This window comes from Microcebus murinus, chromosome X (genome assembly GCF_040939455.1).
Source record: "Microcebus murinus isolate Inina chromosome X, M.murinus_Inina_mat1.0, whole genome shotgun sequence".
In the NCBI taxonomy this organism is placed as follows: domain Eukaryota; kingdom Metazoa; phylum Chordata; class Mammalia; order Primates; family Cheirogaleidae; genus Microcebus; species Microcebus murinus.
Genome location: NC_134136.1, coordinates 76,240,805 through 76,262,484, shown reverse-complemented (window position 1 = coordinate 76,262,484; position 21,680 = coordinate 76,240,805). Strand labels below are relative to the sequence as shown.

Here is a 21,680-nt window from a genome sequence, read left to right as displayed (position 1 = left end):
TAAAAAGTTTCAGGACCCCTGAATTAAAATACTGGTTGAACTCACCCATTCTTGGTGATAGGACTATACCGTGTGTTTAGCTAAGATCAGAGCCCCCCAACAAACTGTGGGGTATTGAAAAAAATGGCAACAGAAAATGAAAAACTATCTTAACTGAATAAAGAGGGACAGTTAAATATCTAAGGCATCCAGAAGGTATGTAACCTTGGCTTAAAGTTTTCATGTGGGCCGGGCATGGTGGCTCATGCCTGTAATCCTAGCACTCTGGGAGGCTGAGGCAGGAGGATTGCTTGAGCTCAGGAGTTCAAGACCAGCCTGAGCAAGAGTGAGACCCTGTCTCTACTATAAATAGAAAGAAATTGGCCAAACAACTAAAAATAGAAAAAAACTTAGCTGGGCATGGTGGCACGTGCCTATAGTCCCAGCTACTTGGGAGGCTGAGGCAGGGGGATTGCTTAAGCCCAGGATTTGGAGGTTGCTGTGAGGTAGGCTGATGCCATGACACTCTAGCCTGGGCAACAGATTGAGATTCTGTCTTAAATAAAAAAAGTTTTCATGTGGAGTGAGGGCAGCAAGGCTTTTCTGGGAGTCAAGGCAATGTGATGGAAACCCAAGGAACTTGGATATGCAGATCTGGCCTCTCCTCAAACCTTTGACCTTGAGGGGGTCCTCAGGTTTTTCATCTGTAAAATGTGCCTCAGGTTTTCCATCTGTAAAATGTGGCTCATACATGCTACTTTGCCTTTAGCTCACAGATTATAGGCCCTTATACTGAACTGGGCTATTTTCCATCTGGTTTGAGACTGAATGAGGCAATGAACAATTCCATTTTTCTTTCAGCCCACTGTTGGCCACACCCCGGCCCCCACCTGCAGGGCAAGCCAGTGGGGGATCTGGCAGCTCCAGCGAGTCAGAGAGCAGCTCAGAGTCGGACTCAGACACTGAAAGCAGCACCACTGACAGCGAATCCAATGGGGCACCTCGTGTGGCCACTCCAGAGGTGGGTGAGGGTGCCAGGGCCCCAAGTACATACAATCTGCCTGTCCTTCTGGAAACACACACACACACACACACACACACACAGACACACACACACACGTGAGCACACATTTTCAGCACAATTGTGCTAAATTACTTTAGCACAATAACTACTTCAGAAAAGTCTCCAGGTATTTATTTTCTAGAATTTTTTCCTTAAAACATCTATCTGGACAGTCCCTAATATTTGTATGTTTCTTGCCATATGACTGACTCACTTAGCTACTCTGAGCCTCAAGCTCCCTCACATGAAAAACTAGAATAGTAATGACTGGTCTAGCAGTTTATCTTTTGAGACAACCAGTGTAGCCAGTCAGGAGCCACTTCTGGCCATGGGGATGCCAACATTTACTCTAAGGTAATTAAAGTATGAATTGCCATTTGGCAAATAAGACCCAAAAAGTATGGCTTTCCTTAAAGGTAAAATGATGGTTGAAACGTCACGTTTTTTATTTCAATTTGTATCCTTCAAGTGCATTTGATAATAACTCATGAAAACATTTAACACAGCCCCATAAAATAGTAATTATTTTGAAATAGTGGAATTTGCTTTCCATCTTCTCTGAGTCCAAGATAGCTGTTCAGTCCCCCCTGAGCCTGCACCTGGTACAGTGAGCAAATCCCTCCCCCAAGGTTCTTCATACACTTGTTTTTCCAAAACCAGAAAAGGAAAATAGAAGGAGCCAGTGGTAATATTATTGCTATTAATAATAGCAAACCCTTACAGAACATGGACCATGTACCAGGCACTATGCTATGTTCTTGATTTTCATTTTTGCCTTTCATTCTCATTAACAACCCTCTAGGGTACTTGCTATTATTATCTTTATTTTATAGATGAGAGAAGAAGGTTCTGAGAAGTTAGAAAAGAACTTCCCCAAGATTTGCCAAATAGACAGTTGGTACAGTCAAGACTGAAACCCAGGTCCCAGTATTGCCATAGATGATGTTCTCAACCCCAGAGCTATGCTGCCTACAGTGGCAGCTGATACAATTTCTTCAACTCTTACCTGACATTGTGCTGCACAGGTTGAAATCACAGCTACTCAAGTGTTTTTAATTCTGTCTGGTGCCATAAGCCTCAGCTGATGGCTTTTAAAAGAAGAGCTCTTCTACAAAAATGATGCCTTTTTTAGTTCAACTGGCAGAATTCATAGTTGGGAATCAACTCTGAATGGTATGCATCATTCCCATGGCTTAACAGTGGACACTAGTGTCTGCATGCATGTTCCCATAAATTGGTTATTGCTCATATACCAAGGAAAGTGCAGTGGTTTTCTCTTTCCTTTTTTTTTTTTTTTTTTTTGAAAGGTAAATCTTTTTATACTTTGGTAAAAAATACAAAAGACCTGCTCTGTTTGCAGTGAATGACAGCATCATGTAGGAGGCACTGGCATTTGGGCAGATGGAAAGCCTTTCATTTTGAGTTACACTTGAGGCACACTTACATTCCTTTTCAGGATCAGAGACTATTTTACCTCTGCCTCTTGGTGAGAGGTTGAGTGATGATTCCTGCCAAAGGATTTAGGAAGAGGTTTTCCTCCCAAGTACCCCCGCCTACCCTCTTTAACATCTCTCTATGAATAATTCTTTTCTTCCTGGCCAGAGTGAAGAATATTTTCAGAGAAGAAGTGTAAATTCATTTAAATAAGTAGACCATAGCTGGACTGTATCTAGCTAGCTAGGTAATTCGATCATTGTGGATAGTGTGTGCATACATGCATGAGTGCATATGAATGTGTGTGTGTGTGTGTGTGTGTGTGTGTGTGTGAACAGTCACTTAACATCCAAAGCTTTTATTAGCAAGCAGTCACTGTACTGAGAGTTCTCCTGAATTCTTCCCAAGTGTGAAATTCATTATTGCTGCTGTTTCTCAATCTGTAGCCTGAGCCCCCCTCAACCAACAAGTGGCAGCTGGATAAATGGCTTAACAAAGTGACATCTCAGAACAAGTCATTTATTTGTGGCCAAAATGAAACACCCATGGAGACAATTTCTCTCCCTCCTCCTATCATCCAACCAATGGAAGTCCAGATCAAAGTGAAGACAAACCCCAGCCAGATCCTGGCCGAACCCAAAGAAAGGCCTCTCCTCAGTCTCGTTAGGGAAAAGGCCCGGCCTCGGCCCACCCAGAAAACTCCAGAAACAAAGGCTTTGAGGCATAAGTTTTCAGCAACTATTGATACAGCTTCTCAAAGGACAATCGGGAAAAAACAGCCCAAAAAGGTTGAAAAGAACACCAGCATTGATGAGTTTACCTGGCCCAAACCAAATATTACCAGCAGCACTCCCAAAGAAACAGAAAGTGTGGAGCTTCCTGACCCACCAAGAGGCCGCAACAAATCCACTGCCCACAAACCAGTTCCTAGGAAAGAACCAAGGCCTAACATCCCCTTGGCTGCCGAGAAGAAGAAATACAGAGGACCTGGCAAGGTTGTGCCAAAGTCCCGGGAATTCATTGAAACAGATTCATCTACATCTGACTCCAACACAGATCAAGAAGAGACCCTGCAGATCAAAGTTCTGCCTCCTTGCATTGTTCCTGGAAGTAATACTGCCAAATCCAAAGAAACCTGTGGTACCAGCCTGACCCTCAGCACCTTAATCAGCAGCAACGGCAACAACAACTTATCCATCAATAACGAGGAGCCAACTTTTTCACCCATTCCTGTCATGCAAACTGAGCTTCTGTCCCCTCTACGAGATCATGAGAATCTTAAAAACCTGTGGGTGAAGATCAACCTTGACTTACTCTCTAGAGTACCTGGCCACAACTCACTCCAAGCAGCACCTGCCAAGCCAGACCACAAGGAGACTGCCACAAAACCCAAGCGTCAGACTGCTACTGCAGTGGTGGAAAAACCGGCCGCTAAGGGCAAACGTAAGCACAAGGTAAGCTGTCCAAACTGGCCTGCCAAGTGATTGTGAGCAGTGGCTAACTTGATCTTGAGTCTTATTTTCAAGGAGGCCAATGGCAGTAGATTGCAGACTTTGGTGAAGGCAATGATGCTTTCCATGGGAAATGCAATATTTGACATGAACAGGGATAAAGCCCTAGGAGTGATCAGGGTTATTCAGCCAGTGGAAAGAGGGTTCAGCATGGCACATCAGAGATTGTGATGTGTAGGAAAGAAGAATATGAAGAGAGTCCCCTTCCCCAGGCAGCCAATCCCTGGAGTCAGCTCTTTAAGTTGCTTCAATTTTCATAAACTCATGTATCATTGCTGTGAAGTCCCACATGCCAGCATCAGCAGGGCACCCAAGTGCTCCCAGTGTCCAAATGCATCCTCTGGGGCTTGTTCATTTATCTGGGCAAATAGTAGCATCCCTACAGCCCAATTATACTTTGAGTCTCCTTGGCTCCTACCATACATGTGTTCTACCCAGCCTTCTGGGATCACTGACCTATGTAGTAGGTTTGACCTGTCAAAATCTCAGCTGCAGTAGGTTAAGTGGAGGTTAAGGCTACATTCCAGGACTACAAAGTCTAATCAGAAGGTGAAATCCGGAATGGCCCTTTCCATTTAAAATATATGTAAAGAGATGAGAGATGAGTTTGTATCCAATAAGCTAATTCCATTGTATCTCCAGATCTCAGGGTAGCTTTTTAGAATAAAATTATCTCATAGTGATATTTGAGAAACCTTATTTCCAAGGCTGTTATAGTGGCTAGAGGGGAAGTGCCTAGTCCTTTCCCCATTTATTCTGTCCCTTTCCAGGAAAGACTTAGGTATGGCCAGAACTGGCTCTGATTCCTCATTGACGAGCAACCCCAGCTGTACCCAGGACAATCTACTGAATAGGATACTGCAAAAATGATTTAAATCTTCATCCAGTTTTACTTTACAAGTTAAAAATCAGAGATTATTCGCTCTGAGTTGTGCATCAATATATCCAATGAGAATACAGATTGAGCATCCCAACTCTAAAAATCTGAAATTCAAAGTGCTCCAAAATCTGAAACTTTTTGGACACCAACATGATGCTCAAAGGAAATGCTCACTGGACCATTTGAGATTTTGGATTTTGAAATTGGGAATGCTCAAGCAGTGTATAACCCGAATATCCCAAATCAGAAAAAAATTGAAATCTGAAACACTTCCAATCCCCAGCATTTGGGATAAGAGATAGTCATCCTGTATTCCAAAATAGAGACCAAGAAGTCTGGGATCCTTGCCCTACCACTGACTTCCCACTCTTAGTGATGACAGCAGTACAACCAGGGGTAAAATGTACCTTTAAGACCAGTGCATGTGAGGGTCAAAGGTGTGCCTTGCACATGATTCATCTCCTTGCATGGTGTTGATTGTATAAGAGAACTTTATATGTCACCCACAATCCCCATGCTGCTTGGACAGGATTTATGTTAGAGTTGCAATGTGAGTTTTTAAGCTACTCATTTGTGGGGGCATTGTTGATGGGAGAAGTGTCCGAAAATTATAGATTCTCTTTACTTTTGTTATGAGATTCCTGTGCCACCCAATCTTCAATCAGAAGTTCACATCACAGTTCAGCTTTCTCAAATGCCACCTTCTTTGTAGGACTAAACTAGGCAAGACTGATTGCCTTTTTGTCTGATGAAAGTTGCACATTTAACTCTTATACCTAATCTAGAAGTTAAAATAGAAGGAAAGTGTATATCTTGATTACTTTTAATGTGAAAACTATGGTTGTCTGAATGTGCCATGTATTTCAAGCTCTGTGTTGTTGTTTTTTTCCCATGTTAAAGCCAACAGACATTGCAGAGAAGATCCCTGAGAAGAAGCAGCGGCTGGAGGAGGCCACCACTATCTGCTTGCTCCCTCCATGCATTTCACCAGCCCCACCCCACAAGCCTCCCAACACTAGAGAGTGAGTTTGCCCTGCCTCCGTATGATTGTTCAGGATCTTAAGAAATTCCAACTGAACCCATTTGGGGGATCCTGCCCCAGAGGAATATAAGATAAGAAAACAAGAGTCTCTCAGTCCAGGCCTGACAGTTGTCCTCAGTCCCTAGCCTAATAAGGGTGTGATAAAGAGTAGAACACAAACTGCCAGATTTGGGGTGACTCCATGAGCTTTTAGCAAGATTTCTTTAGTCCAACTCAGATTGATCACTGAAATCAGTGGAGATGAACTTTTAGCACTAAGAGAAGGGCAAAAGGAAGTAAATAAATTAAAGAGTAAGCATCAAGAGAACCCCTATCACTTTAAGCAGATCACCTGCTTCTGGTCAGAGTTCAGTTCTGATGATGACTAACCAATTTCCCTGTGAAAGCAACCCCTTGATCTTGACAGGATGACACAGCTACTTCCTCTTTGCTGTCAGTACTTAACATTAAAGACCAGTGGCTACATCCTGAATTCCACAGAGGCCAGGGGAATGACATGTTTGGGAAGGACAGAGAGATAATCTGTCTGGAAGTTGTCCTCCCCCTGGGATAGTTCTATGTCAGGGAAAGCCAGCTAGGGAGGGATACTTTGATTCCATCTGGCTGGTATCTCTTCTCCCTTCTATGTGTGGAAGGTTCCAGAGTTGGGCAGGAGGCTTCCTTGTCCCCTTTTCACTCAAATAGCATCAGCCTTCCCCAGAGAAGTCCTGCCCTCTGTTTCTACCAAGCATTGTTACCGAGTTCCTTCACTCTTATAAATATCACTTAACTAACAATCATGTCAGTGACTCGACCATCCTGTCTGAGTAATTATTGCCATAAATTCATTCAACATTAGAGATTATTTCCATCAAAGACCAATTTTGGAGCCTATTATCAGCCCATAGCAGAGAGGCAATCTGGCTAACTGCTGCTAACAATTGATTTCACAGATTACTGTTTAACATCAGTGATAAGGCATCAATCTGCCACAGATAAGATATTGGAAATAAGTTATCAGTTTACATTTATCTGGATCTTTGTTGTCTTGAGATGAAAGGTGTGAAAAGACTGATTACTACTAGATCTGCTCTATGTAACAAGGAGATTTGAGCCCTGGGCTGCCCCGCTCCCTGAGGATTGGTAGCTACTTGTGAGGCCTGTCTGTATTTGCTGACATAACTGTCCTGTGAAACACCCCTTCACATATTTGGAGTTCTCAGAACTAGAGACTCTTACAATAGAGCAACCTGACATCCTTCACCTGAGGTTGGACCAGACATGTGAGGAAGCATGCTACCCTAATGGGCCCACGTGATCATTCCAGGACCCTCCTTCTTTCCAAGAAAAAAGGACTAAAGTGGCATAGCTATGGTGGCAATGTGCCCTCATTTCTCCGGCTTTGACCAATTCAAATCACCTGAAGGCAAAAAGAAGAAATAGGGGATAGTGGGATGTTGCCACACCAATCAGTTCCCTCTGCTGGTCTCCCTAAGTGACCCAGTGGCTTGTTATTTTCCTCATCTTATGGAAGAGAGATGACCAAGTATTAAGTAAAGGTTTAGTAATTTGAATTGGTCATTATCAAATGGTGTCCTTAAGCCACAGTCCTTATAGTGTTTCTGCCTTTCTAGTACATGGGAAAGAAGTGTTTCCCTTATAGCATTTATCACTCAGGAAGGGCCTCGATCAGGTTCTTGTGCTTATCAAATAGATTCAAGTCTCTGGAAAAATCCCCGAAGTAGAATAATGAAGTAAGGACTGTCCTCTTAGGGCTCTTTTCCTGAGAAACCTCTCCTCAAGCTCTGTCTGCTTTATGTCTTACTCACCTTTCAAACCAAATCCTTGGAAATTTCTATGAGACAACACTTTTCTGAATGAAAATTCTAAACCTAGCAAAGATTCCACAGAAGACTATGACAGCTAGGGTTTCCCATCCTTCAGCAAAATAACCCTGCTGAGACTCCCCCCCCTTTATTTGGAGCTTGAACCATCTGCAGGACCTCTGGTGATGGAATGGGGATGGGGAAACTCTTCTCTTGTCTCCTATCCTCCTCTGGCCTAGTGAAAGAAGTACCCAAAGAAGCAAAAGCTGTTTTTGTAGTTGGAAACCATAACAGTGATGGAGTGGTCTCTAGAAGATGCTCCTTGGGTGTATTTCACTGAGGAAATCATTAAAGGTACCATGGTTCTAGGTTACTACCAGGCAGATGGAAAGAGGGCCAGGTCACTATTGTTCCCTGTACAGAATTCCCTGAGTCTCTTCTGGTGAGTTCAGTGGCAGATGGGAAGACTTTGTGTGACTCTAGTAGCCAATAGCAAATCAGATGCCTCTCAAAAACAAATCTGCCCCTTGCAGCCCCCACTGCCTTCTTAGCCAGCTAAGCAGAGGGACAGTATTTACAACTAACAAACCATCCTGTAGATGCTACAGCAATGCTTGATATCTGTATATGTAAAATCCCAATCATCTAGTGCTTCTGTAATTATTATATTTAATGTGGTCTAATGTTTGTGGAGCTTCCTCATGGACAAGAAACTTAATTCATATGTTCACCATCATTTTATTCAGGCATCACAACTGTCTTAAAATAGTTATACATGTCAAAGCAATTTTAAAAATCTACTGATGAGTATTTTAAAATTGATTTTAATCAATTAAGCTAATGGCAGCAACAGTAAATATTTTTTTAAAAAATTTACTACATGACAAAAATTGGCATGAGCCACAGTTATGAAACAAAAGACAGAAAATATGACACATGTTATTACAGTTGGCAAATTTGGGCAACATGGTAGAAGTGGGACAACAAGACTGCATTGACTTCTACCATTTCAGGAAATCAGACCACTTGAATCCTTGTTCATCTTTGATTTGTTGCTTTGAGATATTGTAAATCTATATTTCTAGACACCGACTGAAATTGACCAAGAAGAAAACACAAATTCTTGTTGATTTAATTTGCTATTGAAAATTGTAGTCAATAATCATGAAAAGTAAATGGCTGCACAGTGCAATATTAGTTGTCTAAGAAAAGATTAAAATTCAAGTAATCTTCATTGATTAGTCTAAGACAGTAACTAAAATGAAAATCCATGACTGAATTACCATGTTAAGCAGCTAGCATAAGGTTTTACTTGTTCTGTTTTATTTGAAGTCTCAGTCTATTTGTTGGTGCCCATTTAATGGACAGATAAATCAGTTTGAAAGCATGGGAATACTTTCAGGATTGCAGATGTCTTGTGTCAATATGACCAAAAATATTTTTTAAATGGAGTTTTGTAAAGCGAAGTACATCAGTACTTCGGCATAACAATTTAAGGTCAGGGGCTCATTATGCCTTGGTGTTGGGGTAGAACATTTTGTACATACAATTTGCAATGCATCACAGTAGTATTTAGTGTATTATTGTTTCTAAGTCAGGGGTCCTCACACTTTTAAAACAGGTGGCCAGTTCACTGTCCTTCAGACCGTTGGAGAGTGTGCACTGTGGGCCCGGGACGAGTTGGCTGCTAAGCAGGACAGGCCGCAGTGGCAAAAACACCTGGAGGGATGGATAAATGTGCTAGGCAGCCTGCATGTGGCCCACAGGCTGTAGTTTGAGGATGCCTGTTCTAAACATAATATTTCTTAAGAAAATATTCTTCCACTGATTATTATATCATTTATTGCATGATTGTGCAGTTAAAGTCCTGGGGCAAAATAAGTAGGAACAATCCTGAAAATGATGGGATTAAAGTCTGTATTGTATTTTCCATAAAAATCTAATTAACAGTTATCTTGAGAGGTTGCAAATATCACATTATAGCACATTCTATTAGACATTTAGATTTGTCATGGAGTTCTGCTTCAAAGATATGTGTTTATTCTTGGATACATATGTATACATCTATCTATATATAGAGAAAGATACCTATAAATATACAAATATCAATGTCTGTATGCATTTTATACATACTCTTCACCAAAAATAAGGGTCATCAATAAAAATATAGCTTTAGCTGAAAGTACCAGTGTAATGGGGGGAAATCAAAATAGAGATAAGATTTTGTGACACCATACACTTCTTGTTTCCACAGAAATAATTTATCCAGGAGAGCAAATAGAAGAAAGGAAGAAAAGCTCTTCCCTCCTCCACTTTCCCCACTGCCAGAGGACCCTCCACGCCGTAGAAATGTCAATGGCAATAATGGTCCCTTCAGTCAAGACAAAAACGTCTCCATGACTGGACAGATCACCTCTACCAAACCTAAGAGAAGTGAAGGCAAATTCTGTGCTACTTTCAAAGGGATATCTGTAAATGTAAGCATCTTGGAAGAAATATTATAATTGTCAGGTAGAAACAAATTAACACAGCTCATCAAATTTGACTTGACCAGATAGAGACGTTGCAGGGGGAAGATAGGAAGAAGCAGAGAGGAAATATAGGTGTGTGTGTGTGTGTGTGTTTGTGTGTGTGTGTACAAATACACAAACTTTGCATTATTTCAAATCTCAGTTATTCCAACTCAGGATGAATTTTTCATTCTGTATTAATTTTCTGTTTTGCTTCCCCAGATGAATAGCATATGCAGATACTCAGGGTCTTGGACATCTTTTGGTCCAATCTCTTCATATCTTGGGGGTGGGGGGAGACACTTCCATAATACTGACCACAGCATCTGGCAAATGGTAGGCACCGATCATTTAGTGAATGAAAGAAAAATGGATGAAATGGGATGCCCAAGGTCAATAAACTAGGGATGGAACTTCAAGTTGCATCTTTCCACTACCCAGCTTTACAAGTGTGATTTTTTTTTAAATAGTGACTAAATGGAATGGAATTTAAAAGGTGAATCTGTTGCTAAGATTGAACAATAATGGTTCTAAGCCCAATTAAAGGATGATCCAGTCCTTTGGATTTTCTGCACTGCTGCTCAGTTAGCATAGATAATGGGAAATTTGTATCACTTGCATCATTTGTATAAAACACAGTATCTTTTAATTTGTCTCAGGTATAGGTACATGAACTCTGGAAACCATCAGCAACAGTGTTGGTAATGAATATTAATGACAAATGTGTCTTCCTTTCCATATATGTAGATATAACATCCATATGCATCTAGTCCCCTTTAAATGTAATATTAAAAGCAATGAGTGAAAATCAATAAGTTTCCACGTTTGTTGACAATTTCTTGGGCCCTGAAGCAAAAGTGCTCATTTAATACTCCATGAAAGACCATGAGTCTTCTGAGCTTTAAAGATCTGAATTAATAGTCCTCCATCCTCAGAGATAATTGAGATGACATACATATGTAGGTGAATTTTATTGCTAATATAAAAAGTACACTAGTATGAAGTTGTCATTTTTATATGAAATTCATATATGTGCATACATATAATATTTGCATACACATTTAAACATACTGATCTATAATGTTGGGAATTAAACCAACTATTCAAGCAGTAATTACACTATCCATCCTATTTTTCATACTGAATGTAATTAGTATTATAAACTACTGATACTCTCTTCTATTGCAAGTTTTTGGAAGGCATGCACCATATACAGGGAATTCTCTTTATATAGTGCCTAGTATATTGTCACAAATAATTAGGTGTTATAAATAATACAGATGTTATTATGACAATGCTAATGCTTACAAGAATCTACAAAGTCATTTCCATAAGAGGTAAGAACTACTGGGGAAACATGATAAATATGATAACATTTGCTCCTAGAAATGCATTATTCTTTTAAGGAAATCACTGGGGTTCCCTAAGATAGTAGTGAGCAACTGGTGCCTCTTCTTGGGCCATTTCTTCTTTCTGTTAATGATTTGAAATCTGGAAGACTTTGTGGGATAATTTTTGCCTTAGCCTGAGAATTAAGAGGCTTGATTCTTAACTTGTATAGTGCTACCACTGCAAAAAAATTGCTTCATGACCCTGGAAAAATCATGAAACATCTCTGAGATCATAAAATGAGTGGATTGGACTAGATGATCTATAAGGCTTCTTCCAGCTCCAAAAGTGTTTGCAATTTTGTGCTCTCAGAATCTTTTCTATTCCATTTAGGCATGAAGTCCTGTTTATTGACTCAATGGGTTGGTGAGTATGGACAAATGCCATGTTTATAAAACTTACATGATCATGGCTGAATTCAGCCATATCCAGTCATATGTGCTGGGACTGACATCAATGCTGTGTGGGGTAGATATAATGTTTCAGGGTTCTTGCCACATATCTTGGCCATAGAGACAAGTGGCACACTCTTGGCCTGACCCCACTGTTTGGCCAATCTGGCTCTGGCAGTGGAAACATGGAGCTGGCTTAGGAGTTTCTTACAGCTCTGATTCTTTTACATATTTGGATTGAATAAAATCCATGATGATATTTATTTTCTCTACATCCATCATAACAATTTGTAGATGTGTAGCTTCTTAGCACATTTATCTCAGTGATCACTAGCTGGTAAGAATTGTTTGATAATTAGAAGGTCCAGAATCAAGTGGAAAAGATCCACATGGATGTACAAAGTATATCACATTTGACTTTTTTCTTAAAAATGATCCTTTTGGCCCAGGCAGGCATGCACATATACATGCATGCATCCATTCTGCAAACACTGAGAATACTGATTTATGATAGTATCCCCCCTCCCCACAGTCCAGTGCTCTCAGTCTAAGGTGAACAATGAGACATGTACTCAAAAAACTAGAATATAAAATAGCTGCTGATTGTTGTCTTGGGGCAGGGATAGAGACAGGCCTTTGAGTCAGACCATCCTGCCATTAACAGTTCCCTGAAAGAGGGAACTGGTTCAGTTATCACTTTGATTTGAGAGAAATTTGAGATGCCATGTTTATGGAACTGTCCAGAGGTAGTAACTGCAGGTCTTGAACTTTGGAGAGAGAGTAAGATTGAGGTCTCCATTTGGGAGTTATCTGCTTATGTTAAATCTGTGCCAGCACATACAAGATTGACAAATCTGATTAATAAAGAAGATTTCTGAGGAGTAAACTTTGGGGCATATCAACTTCACGGAGATACCAACTTAGAAGAGCAGAAGGAAGAGGAGGAGGTCCCCTAGGAAGTAGATCAGAGGAAGAACAGTCAGGAGGGTCCCACGGTGTCCAGGTGGGGAGTGCAGAATCAGCCATGTGAACATGGCAGATGGTCCTGTGATACCACACCAACGCATAATTACAAATATTACCCCCTCCTTTCTCCATCCTCTCTACAACAATGACAGTTCAAAGTGAAGCCCTCATAAGTCTCTTACTCATTTTATTTGGGGCTGGTTGAAATGGGACTTCACCATCCCAAGACTCATAACATTCACTTAGCCAGAGCCAGTCAAGTGCCTCACCTGAACAAAAGGGGTGCTTCAGCTTCAGTTCAGCTGGGGCATTATTAATTGCAGTATAATTTCTTGGTATTTGTGGAACTGTGTCCAGTATTTTGCAGAGTGATCTGAAGATTTTTACTTACCCTAAAGAAAGCTTTTGGGCTGGTTTCCTCATCAAAGATATCCACATCAGGGTCAAGGACTTTATTCAATCTCAGTATCCCTCTCTTTTTCCTCCTCCCTATTTCTCTTCCTCCCCCTTCCTTCTGTCCCTCCCTCCCTCTCCCCACTTCTCTCTCTCTTCTCCTCTCTCCTCTTCTCTATATTTTTCTTCCCCTCTCCTCTCAAATTTCCTACTGGATTTAGACCTTTGCCATGGCTTTCTTAATGGGATGGTGCTGCTATGTAATCCCAGCTCCTGATTAGCTTGGGGTTTCATGTTATCATACAACAAAATCTGTTGATTCACGGTGTTCATGAAATATACCAGGGTCACCTATTTATTCTCAAACCGTGTGCATTGTTTATTTTTCTCTTGCCTTCTTTCCTAATGTGCTTGACATTCAAAGCAGTTGTGAAGAGATAATTCTAAAAATCTGGACCTAATGGAAGCTATTTATCCTCCTTTTTCCCAGGAGGCAGACACTCCAAAAAAGGCACCCTCTGCCACCGTCACCATCACCAACACTGCTATTGCCACTGTCACTGCTACTGCCATTGTCACAGCTACTGTCACAGCTACCGCCACTGCCACGGCCACCACCACAACCACTACCACTACCATTTCCACCATCACCTCTACCATCACTACTGGCCTCATGGATAGCAGTCACCTGGAGATGACGTCCTGGGCAGCTCTGCCCCTTCTGTCCAGCAGCAGCCCTAATGTTCGGAGACCCAAGCTCACTTTTGATGACTCGTATGTTGTCCCCAGATTATCATGGACACAGATTGGGAGTAGTGCATGGGGGGTGGGGGCAGCACCACTTTTCTAGTGCCATGCATGCATCACCCCAAATAAGACCTTGGTATCAGCTTCTACAGCCTTAAATGTATCTCCTTCCCCCCACCCCACCTTTGTCCCCACCAAGAAATGCCTTTGGCCCATTTTTATCATGGAGCTTTTATTACTGTTTCCAAAGGCAGATGCTTACTTCTAGGTTGTTTTGTCCTTTCTTATCCATGTCTTCACATATAACTGTGTACTAGGTGTAGCTATGCTTCATTTGATCTGTTTGGACAACTGTAATGGTTAGGGTTGGAGGATGTGGTTATTTATCCTAATGGGCCATTATGCACTTCAGATTTCATTACAGTATTATTTCAAGGTTGGTGATGATATGAATGACAACATTAGACTGCCTTTTTCAAGGACCTGTAGAGAAATGGATTTGTAACAAAAAATTACTTTCTTCAGTCTTTTAATGAAAAGATAAAACACTGGTTTCTGAAAGAGCTCGTTTTGTTTGTTTAGGGTTCACAATGCTGATTATTACATGCAAGAGGCTAAGAAGCTGAAGCACAAAGCCGATGCACTGGTAGGTTTCTGTCCTCTCTTTGCTTGGCTCCCATTAAGATATTATTCTTTGAAAGAAAACAAAGAAGGTACTTTAACAGCCCAAACCTGCCTGGTAGTGCACACTGTAATTCCCAAAGTTCTTTGAGCTGTATTGTCCTGTCATTGTTCATTTTCCCACTATTCTTCCCCTTGCCTCAACTTTAAGAGCTCAATGGCATATACCATTGTCATTGTCCTTAAAGGGAATTTGAAATGACTTTTGAAACTTCCCTGTTGATGATGGGAGTTCCTATTAGGTCCAGTAAACCAGAACTGATGTGGGGAGAGGGAGGGTTGTTGAGAGCTGGCTAAGTGACTTCAAAATTTGACTTTTGGAAACTTGAGTGTGGGAAACTTCAGCTCCTTGCTGCATTTGGTGACATGTTTCCAGAGCAAGCCCCACAGTCAGGCTGAGACCCTGAGTGGAGAAAGGAAATGCTGTCATCTGGATTTCCCAAGGCACTTTGTCTAGCTGTCTCCAAGAGTTTTTGCCACTTAGACCAGTAATAAATTCAACATTTATGCATTTGTGAAATGTTGATTTGTTTGACTCAGTTGACCCTCCTAACAGTGGGTCTCAACGACATGTCATTTGGGAAGCTTTAAAATAACCCTGATCCTCAGGCCACACCCCAGACCAATGAAATTAGAATTTCTGGAACAGAGACCCAGGCATGAGTATTAAAGCTCCCCAGGTGATTCCCAAGTGAAGCCATTTGAGAACCACTGTCCTATAGAAGGCTCTAAATTCAGCCTTCTCACCTTTGACCAAATCCCAGAACAATTAGAGGTATCAGTATATCCCCATTGAGTTAGCAAATAGCGTCCTCTATCATAGCATTATATCCAGCCAGGACATAGCTTCCCGATGGTGTTTGACATTGGGAAAACTTAGCTCTGCTGCTTCCCTACTGTCTATCATTTTCCCCCTGTGGTCCAAATTGCTCAGCTATTGTCTGCAGCTGACCTTCCTGTGGTGTGAATTGCCCCTGGGAAAAAATTTTACCCTGCACCTGCAGACAAAAATGACAAGGCAGACTGGGTGCCAGGTCCACTGGAGATGCCAGGAAGACCGGCTATGACCATTGTATGGGCGGCAAGAGATTTGAAAGGCACTGGGTGGCAATGCTGCTACCTTGAAGACTAGAAGTTTTCTATAAATGTTCTCTACTCCATGACACTGCAGAAATGCTCTGGAGTTTGCTCTCTGTCAAAATTGGGGTAAGGAAGGACATAGATGTTCCTTTGACAAACTGTGACATGAGCTGATAAAGACTAGAATGCACATAAGAGACCATGTAGATGAAATGTTTGAAGTACTGAGAAAAATCAGAGTCACAGAGATGCATACATATTATTAAGAATTAATATCACTATACCTTCCAGAGTTGTGTTATATGTCACCCCAAGTCATTTTGGTCTAATCCATTTATAGAATGCATCCTCAATTGGGGGTCAAAAATTGTTTGGGTGGGGTGGGGTGAAAAAGTCTTCATTATTGCAATGGAGTGTGACCCTCCAAAGTGGTCACAGTGTATAGAGAGATAATAAATATACTTTTGGTATTAAAATTTCATCAGAGGTATGTGAAAAATATAGTCATTTCTAAGTATCCATGGAACATTGATTCCAGGACTCTCCTTGGATACCAAACTCCATGGATGCTCAAGTCTATAATTTAAAATGGCCTAATATTTGCATATAACCTATGCATATGCTTAAAATCATCTCTAGATTACTTATAATACTGAATATAATGTAAATGATCTATAAATAGTTGTTATACTGTATTGTTTAGGGAATGATGACAAGAAAAAGTGTTCAATACACGACCATTCTTTTTTTCTGAATATTTTTGATCTGCATCCACAGTTGGCTGAATCAATGGATGCAAACTCCACAGATATGGAGAGCTGAGTATGGAGTATGTAAAAAAGTTCCTGGGTGGTAATGATAATGAAAAAAAGGTTGAGAAACACTCAGAAGAATTATATGTTTACTAGACTGATGTCTGTACTAGCACAAGGAACATCCTTGTAGTTCAAGCCCCTCATTTCATGGATTGGGAAACAGTCCCAGGGACAAGGCATAACTTTGCTATTAATTGGCACTATGGTCATGTAATTTTCTCTCTGGACTTCAGTTTCTTCTCCTTTTGGAGAAGGAGGGACTTGGGCTAGATGATCATTAAGGATCTTTCCAGCTATAGGGTTATGAATGAAAAGTTACTTTCGAAACTCAAGATGTGAAAAGATTAATTTCCAAATGGGAGAGCCAATCAGAGCCAAAGAACCTAAGAAAATTATCTTATAAGGCAAAAAAGAAAGGATATAGGTTGTATACATAAACATATGTTTTCATAAAATCAGTTTGACTTTGGTTAAAACTAGTATTTCCCTGCAGTAGCATACAGAAAAGGAACCACAGAATTCCTACAGTACATAAAAGCTGAAGAACATTTATTGTAAAGAGAGTCATTTACAATAAGATTCTGCAGGACCTGTAACTAATCATTTTGTAGTTGTACTTAATCCTTTGCTAGAGACAGCTACTCTGCCATTTTGAGAATTGAAGCTTTCACAGTTGCATAGAAAATATTTTGACAAAAGATATACAAGAAAATTAAAATAGCTAAATCTGCATTATATTGGTTCTTTTACATAAAATGCCATATTAGTGGAATTCTTACATCCTGCTATCAAAAATTGAAAATGTTAAGTCCTGTTATAAAATACTCACTATAAAAGTGTCATATATAATATTCATTACACATAAAAAAGAAATCAGTATGTCTAAGTCAGTTTAATCGTGACCATTATCAGGGCTAAAACCTTTTGCAATAAAATTTTACTAAACTATGTGGTAGTGCTATATTTTTTGGCTTTTTTGCACACTATTTCAAACTTTCATTTATAATGAAAGTGGTATGGTTATTGTCAACAGTCATACTATAGCTTCACATTTTTCATGACAATAGCCATCAATTTGTTACTCTCCTCCTGGGAGTGGGGTTGATGTGCTCACAAAGAGTTCTACAGCAAAGGCTGTGTGTGTTCATTGTCCATGAGGCTTATAAAAATCAGAGCGTAGTTGCAAGCACTGACTGTCTATAAGATACTACAATGACCAGTAAGTTTAGTAAATTTCATGAATAGAAACTAGTTGAGGCATTAATTTGGATTCTGGTCCACCAAAAAGATAATGATAACAACAATAACAATATCACAAACCACCTATGATACCATGGCTATATTTTTCTCTTTTCAATCAGCCTCAGTGTTGGGACATGACAATAAAACCTTCAACCAGTTACTTCATCGTCAATACCAATTCATACATTGTCCTCTCCCTACATCAGTGTTTCTCAGCCTTGGCACTGTTGGCATCTTGGGCTAGTGCATTGTCCATTGTGGTGGCTATCCTGGGCATTGCAAGAAGTCCAGCTCATCTCTGGCCCCTGCATACCAGATCCCCCCACTCCCCTATGATGAAAACTATTAATAAAAGTATCTCCAGACATTGTCAAATGTTTTCTGTGGGAAGGGAAAAAAAATATCCCTAGTTGTAAACTACTCTTTCATATGAAGGAGAAAAGAGGGAGTATCATGTTGACAAAGTCATCTTCCTGTTTCAGTTCGAGAAATTTGGCAAAGCTGTGAATTATGCCGATGCGGCCCTCTCCTTCACCGAATGTGGCAATGCCATGGAACGTGACCCTCTGGAAGCAAAGTCCCCATACACCATGTACTCTGAGACTGTGGAGCTCCTCAGGTGAATGGCCTTTCTGTAGTCATCTTCCTAAGCTCATTTCAGCTACAATTAGAACCTATGTTTTTAAAAAATATCATTTCCACATATTCATAATTTGTCCTAGGCATCTTATTCTTAAAAGTCATCATAATTAGTTCTTGCTGTTTTATTAATGTCATAGAAAATTTAGAATTGATGGACACTGCCTTTATAAATTATCCCCTTAAGAGGTTACATTGTGTTATAATTTACAATATTTGTAACATTAAATTGGAAACATGGTGGAAAGAAATTATAATTATTTCACCATTTAATATCAATTTATCTTTTCAAAGGTACAGTTTTATAATTCAAAAAAAAAAGTGGTGCTCTCAGGATTTCTATTAAAAATCATGTTTTCTAACATGGTTTTTTATCTCGATTGTTAAAAAGGGAGGGACACTGTTCCAACTCAGAGTTGGTGTTTAAGGCTGTAGGTATGGAGTAGACTTTCCATACATCTGGGATAAGGGAAACAGACTAGGTAGTTTCGGGGGTGGGAGTAGAGATGAGAGGATGAGAACAGGCGAGGGTATATTAACTGCTTACATTATTACTTTCATTTACATTTTAAATGAAATTTTCTGGCCTGTTGATCTTGGTGGTGTAGAATTTGTAGGTTATCAAAAAATTCCTAGATGATGAGGAGAAAGGGATAGGAGAAGAAGAAAGATCCATTCTGGTGTTTTACAGTAATTTGCAGATATTTGTAAAATAGTTTAATCCACCTCTGACTGAATAGTGGATAAGCGCCATTGTTCGCTAGATGGACTAAATAATCACTTTTGATTGAGTGAGCAGTTTTTACCTGATAGGCTCTTATGTTCCAGTCCCCTCTGGCTCAACTAATCAATAATACCAGGACTGGATTTTACTATCTTGCTTGTATCTGCATAAACTATTACAAATCTGAGGATGTCTGGACCTAAATTTTCAGACAAATATTGGACTGATTTAGCATGCATATTTACCCAATGAAGCATTTCAAAAGATCAAAAGAAAAGAAACTCTTTAAAAAAACAAAAGCAACTCTGCTCACATAGAATCAGAAGTTAGTTAAAGCCACAAAACTTGGGTGATTACGAGGATATCAGACCAGTCAGCCGTCTTTCTCTTTGCACTGCTCTGAGACTAGGCACCAGAAAAGGATGTGAAATATTTCTCTTCAACTTACTTTATATGCTATGGAAGCCACCACCATCATTCTGTAGCTTTCAAGGGGAAATTGATTGCTTAATGTCTAATCAAGGCCACCTGAGATTTTCAAAGATGTACAAGATGAACATTCTGGCAAAAATTATAAGGATTTACCCATTGAAGGAAAACATTAGTGAACAAATATGGAGAAAATTCATGCTCCCTAGTCATTCAAAAAGGCAAATTAAAACAAGGCACTTTTAAAATTAATATAAAATATAATAACGGTAATACCTAGCATTAACTATAACAACAAGAAAAAGCCTGGTAGTGAACTAGGCCTCTCCTATGCTGCTGATGGAAGTGGCAATTGATCAAAGTACATTGAAGGCAAGTTGGCATTCCATAAGAAAAGCCATAAAAATGAGCATTAATATCTTTTGTTCTAGTACTTCAACTTCTAGAAATTTGAATTTCCTCTATGGAAGAAAATAATTGTAATACTAGTTATCTGCATGATGTTCACTTTGGCATTATATATAATAACATACAATTAGAAGATAACCAAATAATCAATAGAAAAGTAATTAATTACATAGTAGTACACTCAACAGAATTCTTTGTAGCCATTGACATACAACAATGAAGGAGACTGTGTAGTCATATGAAAATATTTATAATATGATATTAAAGTAAACCAAGCTGCTGAATCACATGCACACTACAATTTTGACCATGAAAAGTGTGTATATTCATCTGAACCAAACTGGAGGGGAAATGAGATCATAGCTCTAATACAGGGAGAGATGATGGGTGTTTTCTCTCTATACATATTTTTATCTCTTATTAATTTTCTCTTAGGAAAACACATGCTGTCTTAAAAATATAAAAGCAAAATATGAAATTTCATTTTATGGTAAAAGTGTGATATTGATAGTTAAAGAATATTTCCATTAATTGTTTACAAAATTATGTTCTTTAGAGAAAAAGAATGGTTTATTTTTCATTATATGATATTTTACTACCCACAGAAGTATATTTCTATGGAACCTGAAAGTCAATGGAGAATTTATAGGCATTCACTTTAAAGTCGATGTTTTTAAACTGTATTTTGAGGTAATTGTGCATTCATATGCAGTTGTAAAAACTAATAAAGAGAGTTCCCGTGTACCCTTCACCCAAGTTTCCCCCAGTGGGAACATCTTGCATAACTATAGCACAGTATCACATCCAGAACATTGACATTGATGCATTTCATGCACTTAATTCAGATTTCACCAGTTTAGTTTTGCTTTTTTCAGATTTCACCATTTTTAAATCAATTGTTTGTGTGTCTTCTCTACATTTTTTATATGTTTAGTAAGTTGTATGTGTGTATAATTTTTTAATGAGAGAAATTTCAATTGGGAACAAAATAAGTTAAAGCAACTAGGTCTTCTGGTCCATTTAAGCAATTGAAAGTCCACTATCAAGTCATTTCAAATGTGGTTGCAATTAGAGGGTAACTATAATACGAACATAGTTTTTAGTAGCATAATATGATGTTGAAGAGATTTTTATTGCTCTCTCCCTAATAGTATGCTGGCTACTGAGAGAGTACCCCATTGTCTTCTGCATTCGAGTAATTATAGTTGTTTGGGACCCTGGGAATTTGCAATAGAAATGTATTTGTAAAAACAAGTAGGCATTACAATGACTTGACATTTCAGTGATCCAACTGTCAAAGAAAGTTAGATTTATTACATAATAAAAATCCCTTTACTTAATATTGCAACAAAAGAAAGGACCCACATCAAGTGCACAAGTCCCTTTCTGGAAAATGTTCACTCAACAGAACTGGAGCAATAACTGGGAGAGCTAGGCGGCTAGAATGCAGGTGAGGCAGGCTGAGTCTGTGAGGCAGGGTGGTGGGAGTGGGTAGGGCAGTGGGAAGCCTCGGGTCTCCAGTGCCTGGGGGAGGCTACTGGAAGTGAGGAG

The 21,680-nt window shown here is 39.6% G+C and overlaps 1 protein-coding gene across 1 annotated transcript in view; it reads left to right on the top strand.

Moving 5' to 3' along the window:
• AFF2 (ALF transcription elongation factor 2) overlaps nt 1-21,680 on the top strand; it is a 658,737-nt gene that overhangs the window by 618,183 nt on the left and 18,874 nt on the right. Inside the window, exons 10-16 of the mRNA XM_020285044.2 lie at nt 841-1,000; nt 2,923-3,930; nt 5,768-5,889; nt 9,969-10,191; nt 13,855-14,138; nt 14,694-14,757; nt 18,412-18,548. Of these exons, the coding sequence (XP_020140633.1) occupies nt 841-1,000; nt 2,923-3,930; nt 5,768-5,889; nt 9,969-10,191; nt 13,855-14,138; nt 14,694-14,757; nt 18,412-18,548 (1,998 nt within the window). The remainder of the gene's footprint in view (nt 1-840; nt 1,001-2,922; nt 3,931-5,767; nt 5,890-9,968; nt 10,192-13,854; nt 14,139-14,693; nt 14,758-18,411; nt 18,549-21,680) is intronic.